General features: G+C 42.6%; 2 protein-coding genes across 2 annotated transcripts; both read left to right on the top strand.

Moving 5' to 3' along the window:
- Window positions 1-248: 248 nt before the first annotated feature.
- Window positions 249-752, top strand: LOC131651126 (uncharacterized). Its single transcript, XM_058920795.1, has one exon. The coding sequence runs from the start codon at window positions 249-251 to the stop codon at window positions 750-752; it is 504 nt and encodes a 167-aa protein (XP_058776778.1).
- A 6,502-nt stretch (window positions 753-7,254) lies between these two features.
- LOC131651121 (uncharacterized) lies at window positions 7,255-8,442 on the top strand. The gene has a single exon (XM_058920790.1). It carries the CDS (start codon window positions 7,255-7,257, stop codon window positions 8,440-8,442), a length of 1,188 nt encoding a protein of 395 aa, XP_058776773.1.
- Window positions 8,443-10,176: the final 1,734 nt, after the last annotated feature.

Here is a 10,176-nt window from a genome sequence, read left to right as displayed (position 1 = left end):
AAGGTGGTTAGACAATATTCCAATGGAAAAGTGGACGAGGGCATTTGATGGAGGTCGGATATGGGTTCACATGACAACAAACCTAGTTGAAACGATGAACCCAGTCTTCAAAGGCACGCGTCATCTACCCATTAGTGTTGGTATGTGCAATATACTATGTGATGGGATCACGATTTGCTGAAAGAGGTGCATAGCGGAGTGCAGTTTTGAATTCAAGTCAAACATTTACAAAAAACTGCATGAAGACAATGAAAGAAGAAACATCAAAATCCAGAACGTATCAAGTAAGAATATTTGACTATAATCATAAAACTTTCAGTGTGAAGGAGACAATGGACCATGGTGAGGGAAAACCTATGGGAGATTACAAGGTAAACCTAATAGATCTTTGGTGTGACTGCGGAGAGTATCAAGCATACTATGTTCCTTATTCACATGTTAGTGTTGCATGTTCTGTGGTGCGCCAAGACGCATATGCTCTGTTGTCTGATGTTTACAGGGTCACAAACTTATTCAGCATTTACAGCACAAGCTTTCCAGTTCTACCATACGATGAATATTGGACCGCTTTTGATGGAGATCAAATTTGCCATAATCCAATAATGCGGAGGAACAAGAAAGGCCATCTAGTGAGCTCACATATTAAAGCGAAAATGGACATATATGATAAGTTAGAGAGAAAACATGCGTTGTATCGTCTTCCTGGTCACAACCAAACCCATTGTCCAAATGTTGGAACCAGTAATAACTAGTATTTTGTTTTGTTGTTAAGCTTCTCAATCGTATGCACCATTACTAATTCAATGTTTTCCATGATTTAATGACCACAATGATCTTTCGCATTTAATATAAATTACAACATTACAATTAGGACAAAAAGAACTACAACAACGCCAAGGTGAATATCAAGTCAAAAGCGACCATCTCGCTGATTACTTGAACCTCGTACGCGAAAGAATGGCCCTGTTCAAAAACGCCAAGGTAAGACACATCCCGAGGGAGCACAAATCCCGATTAGACGTCTTGTCGAAGTTGGCCAGCACAAGAAAAAAAGGGGAAATAAGTCTGTAATCCAAGAAATACTACCAAAACCCAGCATCGGATCCCCGATCGGGACTACCACGTAAACGCGATCGGAGACGCATCCTACTGGATGACCCCGGTATATAACTATATGACGAGCGACCTCCTTCCCGACAACCCTAAAGAAGCCTCCGTAATCAGGAGAAGAGCTTGCTCGTACGTCCTGGTCGAAAATCTACTCTACCGACGGGGGTTCTCCATTCCCCTCCTCAAATGCGTCGACAAAGGCACATACCCCCACATATTCCGAGAAATACACGAGGTAATCAACTCCCAACACCTAGGAGGAAGATCCCTCGCCAGGAAAGCACTCCGAGCAGGATACTTCTGGCCCACCATGCAGCACGACGCAAAAGAATACGTAAAGAAATGTGACAAGTGCCAGCGCTTCGGGGACATGCACCTCGCACCCCCCAACGAACTCAAGTCTCTATCATCTCCCTGGCCGTTCACGTGGTGGGGCATGGACCTTCTCGGACCATTCGTGACCGGAAGCAACCAGAATAAATACCTCATAGTCGCCGTCAACTACTTCACCAAATGGATCGAGGCCGAGCTATTGGCCAAAATCACATCCCTGAACGTACTACGTTTTTATAAAAGAAACATCCTCACTCGGTTCGGAGTTCCCTTGGCCATCGTCGCCGACAACGGCACCCAGTTCACAGACAGATGCTTCCAAGAATTCGTCACAAAATTAGGAACTAAACAGCACTTTGCATCGGTCGAACACCCCCGGACAAACGGACAAGCCAAAGCCGCTAACAGAGTAATCCTAAGGGGTCTCAAAAGGAGGTTGGACGAAATTAAAAAAGGTTGGGTCAAGGAACTACACAACATCCTCTGGGCCTATCGCACCACCCCACATTCTACCACCGGGGAGACTCCTTTTCGACTTACGTACGGGACAGAAGTCGTGATCCCCATCGAGGTACACGTGCCCACCAGACGTGTCGAGGAACCCCTCGAGGAGGAGGGCAACCTTGAGGCCATCAATGAAGAGCTAGACCTGGTCGAAGAAATCCGAACAGGAGCCGCTCTGCACGAGGCTTCACTCAAACAGAAAATTGCCCTAAGACATGACATAAAGGTCATCAGATGAGAATTCGAAGTAGACAGTCTAGTACTCAAAAGAAACCACAAAGATTCCCAGGTACAAGCTGAGCACCTCATAATGAAACAAAACGATAGAAGTCCGCTCTCTTAATCGAGCAGACTCCTTGTCCTTCGGGGGGGCACGAATACCGAGCATCCCCGTTGTAAATAAGTACCACGACGGAGGAACACCCCGCTCGCGAGGGGACCGTTCACGCCATGAGACTCGGAACTCAGCACAACGGGGCCTGAGACTCACCCTCGCCAGGCACGCGTCCCCGGCATCGACCATAGTTCCACGCACTTGGCGACCAATACATCATAATCGAGCAAACCTCCTAACTAATAAAAATACGAGCAAAAACTTCAAACAACAATGGTACTTTATTCATTAACCACGAGGGTTACAAAATACATGCATTAAACAAAAGAAAAACACGTTATTCTGCCCGACGGATGAACTCCTCCGAATGGAGGTACTAGCACCAATCCTCATCCCACTCCGTCTCCGTACCATCCACGTTGGTCACCACCCTCGCACCTGAGGAGTGGGCCTGCGCATTCAAATCACGAGCACCTTGAGAACGCGAAGAGGACCCTGCAGCAACCTCCTCCTTCTTCCCCCCTTTCGCTCCACGAGAGCAAGAAACTGTAGAAACCCTTTTCCCCTTTGCGCCTCCTATTCCTGCAGAAAAGTGAAGAAGAAGAGGCCCATGAGACCTCCTTTTATATGGAAAAAGAAAGGGAAGAAAGGCGCCTAGGAAACAGACAAAGCATTAAAAGGCGAAACCCTTGGAAACTAGCGACACGCCGCCCAAGGAGTCAAAACGCGTGCACACAAACTTCGAGAAACGAACATAGCAAAGAAAAGCGTTAAAAATAAAGTACGTTCAAATTAAAATCGAGCAGGCAGCCCGAAAATGTGCCCGACTAACGGTCATTAAGGCCGAGCCAGTGATATCCTTACAAACCAAAAACGGGGGGCATTTCCCCCGGCACATCACAACAAAATAAAAAACGACGCGCAGGCCAAAAACTTACCATAATAAAACTTCATACACCTTCTTCCATCCGGGTCTCCTAGGTCTCCTGGGTTGCTGGCTCTTCCCCGAAATTTGGAGAGACGATTCGGTCACCTTCCACACGATGATAAGGCCTGGTGCCCTCGGTCACCAAATCCACCCCAGGGTTCTTCAATTTAAGCTGGGCCACGATAGAGTTTTAGGTATCCTCGGCGGCAGCAACACAGTCGCCTCCCAAGACTCGTATGAACTGAATCAAATCCGCCCGGGTCAAGAGGGTCTTTTCCTCCTCCGTCTCATTCTCAGTAGGAGCCTGAGATCGACGAAGAGAAGCCTCTTTCACCGAAGAAGAAAACATCACTCCATACAAAGTCAGGTAGAGCAAAGTATACTGCCCCTGCACGTAAGCCAGAGCATCTTCCTTAACGTCCAACCGAGCCTTCATGACAGCCAGCTCTTCACCCTGTTCCTTCAGCTCCTGGTCTCGTTCCTCCAGAGCAGTCGTCTTGTTCTTGACCTCCTCCTCAAGCCTCCTTGCGGTATTCACAGACAAGGGCACCGAACGGGCATACAGAGCAGCCAGCTCGAGAACCCTGACCATGGCAGCAGCATCCTGCGCCAAGAACCTCTGGCGAACAGACGGCTCCAGGCCCTCGATATGAAGAGACTCCGCCCGAGGGATGGTCAGAGAGGGCCTACCCTCGAAGAATCGGGGCTGAAGAAAGAATGAGGGCAGGGAGAAGATACCACCAGCCTCCTCCTGAGTCAGATCCACGGCTTCAACCCTCTCCCGCTTATGACGGAGCAAAGCGTCCGGATCCGGTTGCTGACGAAGAGGAGAAGGATGAACCACTTCAGACCTCAATGATTCCCCTTGATCGGAAGCCCGTAGCGGAGATCCGACAGCCGTAGGAGAAGAGGAGGAAGTGCTCGAACTAGTCGTCGGGGATCTCTGCACAGCAGCTAACCGAGGACCAACATTTTTCTTAACAACCGCTTTTGCTTTGCTCGCCTGTTTGATACCCTGGTGATGTATTGGTCGGTCCCGTACGCGAAGTGGTCCCGCGACTAGAAGAATCTAAACTTCTGCCTCCGAGCAGTAACGGGCTCTCCTATGTCGTTAAGGATCGGGCGACCGTGCAGATCTAAGGTTGGCACCCGGGCGAAGACACTGTCACGGACCTCCCGAGACTGGGGACGAATGAGATAGAAGCGCGGCTTATAATTTTTCAAAGAGTCCGAATAAGACTTGAAGATCTTCTTGGACTATTTCAGGGACACCCACCCGAAACGACCGTCAGCTACCTTCCGTTGCACGGAGAAGATATAGAAGAACAAGGGAATAGTCGCCGATATCTTCAGGTATGAGCAGGTCAGCTCAAACGCCCGGATAAACGCGATCGCATTGGGATGGAGTTGTCCAGGAGCTACCTCCAGGTGGTTAAAAACGGCCATCTGAAATTCAGTAAAAGGCACACGAAATCCCATCTCACTGAAGACGACCTCATACATCAGGATCAAATCAGGGTCATACACATCACAAACACGGTCCTCCTTTCCGGGGATAAGCACGGACCACCCGTTCTTGGTCGCATCTCCCGCAGGATCCACATGACCCCCAATCTCCAGGAAAATATCCGAACTATCCTCTACAAAAAAGCTCTCGATGTCGAGCGCCTCCTGCAGCACCCAAGACTCTAGAGGCACCCCCCACTGAGCCGGGGGAGTTGCAGGCGATGAGCCCGACGTAGAAGGGTGTCCTGGATCGGCCATACTCACCTGAAAAACAGGGGAGAATAGTGAATTCGACAATACAATCAAATCCACCCTTCCACCACCATTCAGATTGAAAGAGCGCACCAACAATCCGGGGACGAAGCGACCCCCGACCATATCCTTCCCGAGGAAACGGCCGCTGAGCAGAAGGTAACTCGCGCCAAAGGGAAGATTGAACATCCATGTTGCTTCAGGGTAGTACACTTTCAAAAGAAAACCTAAAAACGCACTAAAGGGTGATCAAAACCCCCAATAACAATCAGCAAATCAGAAACTAAAGTCGAAACTAACAGCCTAGTCATTCACAAACGTCAGCGGCAGAGAAGCTAACCATCTCCACCGTCTACCACCAACAAACCTTCAAACTCTCTCCCAAAATCGTTCTAAAAACCCTATCCTAACCGCATGCATACAATTTCTGAACAATCAAAACACAAAAACTGGAAACGAAAGGAAAAAGCGAACTTACAAGTAAGATTCTGGAAGGGAGAACGAATATTGGTGATGAAGCATTACGGCGGAGCACACGATCGGCGACGGAGGGAGAGAAAGCAAAGAGAACGAATTTGAAAAGTTTGGGGGAAATGACAACCCCTGGTATTTATAAGCGCCTAAGGACGTCACATGCGTCGCACGCGACCTTTGGAAACGGAATGGTCATCATTAACCCTAGTAGCCTACGGGTAGTATAGTCATCATCACGCATTAAATGCGACGCGTCCCCCAACTGACAACTATGAAGCGACACGCTTCCAAGCAACCGGCCTGACCTTTCTTCTCCCCTAGCTCCGGGCTGCTTCCCTCGGAGGCATCGGATCCGGATCCCCAGCAGAACTCTTCTGCCCAGCATCCTCGAAGTCGTCCCTCCCACGTGCAGAAGCAACGACTTGGGGGGCTCCTATTCTGGACCGAACCAATTGTCTCAATTGGGCCAACCCAGTCTTTGATCCAAGGCGTCCTGGCCCAAGGCATCCGGGAAAACACCAAACGCAACCGAGCACGCTGTAGCCTCGTTGCTCGGTAACGACCAGCTCGCGAGCCACCTAGTCCAGCGCCTCGCAAATAGGAGCCTTTTCCGCATGAGAGAATCCTATAAATAGCCCTCTAATCCTAGAGGGCAAGGTAATCTTTTTTCTTACCCCAAATATCTCACTTTGTTGTACCTTGTTGTCCGAATACTTACTTTGGCATCGGAGTGCCTTGTAGGTACAACCATTTTTCCCCTCCAATCGTTCCTGATTTCAAGCCTTCACCGTTGCTGGCCATCTGATCTGCTCGGTAAGATCAAACAGTATTTATGATTCAAATATTTTTTTATTAAAGAATAGTATACGGGAAAAAATCTACTATTGATCTAAATATTTTTATATACGAAATTTACTATTGATCTAAATATTTTTGTAAATGATACCGAAACAAAAATGAAGTCTGTATACGGGGAAAAAATCTATTATTGATCTAAATATTTTATATACGAGAAATGGTATTTGTGAATAAATATTTTTTATTCTAAAATGGTATACGGGAAAAAAAATTATTATTGATATAAATATTTTTATATACGAAATAATCAATTATTTATCTAAATATTTATTTTTCTTTTTTTAATTTTAATATTTTAATTAAATTAAATGATGTATCCAAATGCGCATAACAGAACAGAACCCGTGCGTATGCACAGGTTTGTTACTAGTTTATATTATCAACCCAAGTTTAAAAATTCCGTGTACATGTTTTTCTTATAAATAGGAAAAAAAATGCAAAATCAAAAAACTCACATTTACAATAAAAATTACGTTTACACCTTAATCAAGGGCACACCTCATTTAAAGTTGTTTCATCTAAAAATAATTTTGTCTAAAAATTATTTATTTGATAAAATAATATGATGTTCTAGAATTTGAATCAAAACATTGCATATTCATTTAAAAAACTAAATAATAAAGTCTAGAAAGAGTAATAAAGGAAAAACCTTAAAATAAATTAGTTGAAAAAACTATGAATTTAAAATTATTTATTTCCAAATTGAGGATATCCACCTCTACAATTTTAAATCGCATAAATAAAATATAATTTTGTTTTTAATTAAGTTAGAATTAAAACAACTAGTGTGAGCTGTATTTTGACCAATTTTAAATTATAAAAACTAATGTGAGTTGTATTTTAACCAAATTAAATGCTCATACCCCCATACCCTTGTTATTTATACATAATCCTTGTAACACAAAAACTCAAACTCAAAGAGATGGGAATTTCTAAGTTTTATTTGATTGCCCTTATGGCTATGCTACTCATCTCTCTTGTTGTTAGTGATCATCATACAAATTATCAAATTAATAGAAAAGTATCTATTATTCCAAATCCATCTCAATCGCCACATTTACATTCTCCTATTACAGAAATAAATAGAAAAGTTCCAAGCGGTCCAAATCCAGAACAATCACCAGAATCACCTCCCACCATGCAAACGTCTTACAACTCTGTTAGAGAAATAAAAAGAAAAGTTCCAAGCGGTCCAAATCCAGAACAATCACCGGAATCACCTCCCACCATGCAAACGTCTTACAACTCTGTTAGAGAAATAAAAAGAAAAGTTCCTAGCGGCCCAAATCCAAAACAATCACCGGAATCACCTCCCACCATGCAAACATCTTACAACTTTGTTCGAGAAATAAAAAGAAAAGTTCCCAGCGGTCCAAATCCAGAACAATCACCGGAATCACCTCCCACCATGCAAACGTCTTACAACTTTGTTCAAGAAATAAAAAGAAAAGTTCCCAGCGGTCCAAATCCAGAACAATCACCGGATTCACCTCCCACCATGCAAACGTCTTACAACTTTGTTCGAGAAATTAAAAGAAAAGTTCCCAGCGGTCCAAATCCAGAACAATCACCGGATTCACCTCCCACCATGCAAACGTCTTACAACTTTGTTCGAGAAATAAAAAGAAAAGTTCCCAGCGGTCCAAATCCAGAACAATCACCGGAATCACCTCCCACCATGAAAATGTCTTACAACTCTGTTAGAGAAATAAAAAGAAAAGTTCCAAGCGGTCCAAATCCAGAACAATCACCGAAATCACCTCCCACCATGCAAACGCCTTACAACTTTGTTCGAGAAATAAAAAGAAAAGTTCCTAGCGGTCCAAATCCAGAACAATCACCGGATTCACCTCCCACCATGCAAATGTCTTACAACTTTGTTCGAGAAATAAAAAGAAAAGTTCCCAGCGGTCCAAATCCAGAACAATCACCGGATTCACCTCCCACCATGCAGACGTCTTACAACTTTGTTCGAGAAATAAAAAGAAAAGTTCCCAGCGGTCCAAATCCAGAACAATCACCGGAATCACCTTCCACCATGCAGACGTCTTACAACTTTGTTCGAGAAATAAAAAGAAAAGTTCCCAGCGGCCCTAATGATGCTCAATCCCCTCACTCAAATTCCACTGTGAAAAGGTCCTAAGATTGCAACTTCATTGGAGAAATGAAAAGAAAATTCTTTCCAATCTAAAGTGAGCTAAATCACCCGATTCACCTCTTATCGTGAAGTATTAGTTTCTTATATCTATATTTTAAGACACGTTCTTTAGGGCATAAACACTTTATATGCTCTTAGTTTATTTATCCAACTTTCGTCAATATCATGTAAAACTATGCAATATTTGTTAAGATTATATTATGATGATGAACGTAATATGATACACCATTTTAATATAGCTTAAACTTCTGTTAGTTTTTCCCTTGCATTTTCTTATAAGAATAAAATAGAAATTATGATAGGTGTTTTTTTCTTTTATGCAGTGACTTTTTACATTAAAATAGAGAATGGTGAAGAATATTTTTTAATTCATCATAAAAAATTGCTATTATTATTGTTTAACATAAGTTTAATACTCAAAATGATAATCTTTAATACTGGCAGAAGAAAAGAGATAAAAATAAAGTTGATGTCTAGAAGTTTAAAATAAATGACTCATCATAACTATTTATTTTATTTTAATTTAATAGGTACATCTTATGAAGCAAGAGTAATTGGTTGAGATGGTAGTAAAATACTCTATTTTTTACCAAAAAAAAAGTGTTAATATTTTGCATATAACTTTGCCTAGGGTGACAATTCAGAACCACCCTAGAAATGGGCGATGAGGCAAGGTCGCTGAAGGGAGATATCGCCTTATCCTTGCATTTCATCGCCACGAGAGAGAGGAAACGTGTGATAAGACGTGTCTTGCATAGTGTAAAATTCAAGATAACTACTGACTCACATATTCCTTGGGAATAGGAATTCAACTGACCACCTTTTAAGTTTTGACTGGGTGGGTGGTGACCTTTTCCAAGAAAGTCCTAGGAATCCCAAAGTCCTACAAATACATCATCCCTTAAGGGAATAGGGACAACTCTTAAGTAGCCTTAGGTGTTTTTTAGATTTTAAGTTGATTATTAATGTTTTAGCGCAAAAAATAGAGTATGGTCTAAGTGGACAAAAGGAAAATAACGGAAATAAAACGTCCAAATGGACAAAGAGAAAATAGAGGAAACATAAACAAAGCGTCCAAATGGACAACGAGAAAATAGCAGAAACATAAACATGATGAATGATAAAATAAAGCATAAAGCGGGAAATATAAAGGATAATATAATAAAGTGCGGAAATTAAAGTTAATTGTTAATTGTTAAAGATGACCATCTTGAAACTTGTCAAGTATATCATCAAAGTGTTAGTAATGAAGATCGATGGTGAGTGAAGGATGTTCTCGGATTTAAATTCAATGAAAGTTTATCAGAAGCTTGACAAAATCATAGCGACTACACGATAAACTTCCATAAGTCTTAAATCAACCGCATACAATTCTCTTCCATATTTGATCTTTTTATTCGGGACATAAAATATTGCGCTATTGTAATACGGTGGGAGAACTGACTTTTTGAAATGTGCGGATATCAAGAGTCGCCACCGGCTTTTATTTTATCCAATATATAGAAAGGCTAAAAGAACAGGAAAAGACCTTTAAAAAGATTTTGAGTCCGGGGGGTAAGTTATACAAAGGGAAGGTTTAAAGCACCCTTTGTATCCATGGTTATCCATGGGCTCTTAATTGCTTAGTTCACTTTGTTTTCAAAAATGTTTGAAGTGTGGAAAAAGAATTTCGTTTAAAGACTTTATCTTATAAATAAGCGTAGCCTTTTTGAAAATTGA

Source organism: Vicia villosa, linkage group LG1 (assembly GCF_029867415.1).
Source record: "Vicia villosa cultivar HV-30 ecotype Madison, WI linkage group LG1, Vvil1.0, whole genome shotgun sequence".
Classification (NCBI taxonomy): domain Eukaryota; kingdom Viridiplantae; phylum Streptophyta; class Magnoliopsida; order Fabales; family Fabaceae; genus Vicia; species Vicia villosa.
This window is presented reverse-complemented; position numbering and strand designations above follow the sequence as displayed.

Coding starts and splice junctions, on each gene's coding strand:
- LOC131651126 (XM_058920795.1), top strand. CDS start 249: ATGAAAGAAGAAACATCAAAATCCAGAACGTATCAAGTAAGAATATTT.
- LOC131651121 (XM_058920790.1), top strand. CDS start 7,255: ATGGCTATGCTACTCATCTCTCTTGTTGTTAGTGATCATCATACAAAT.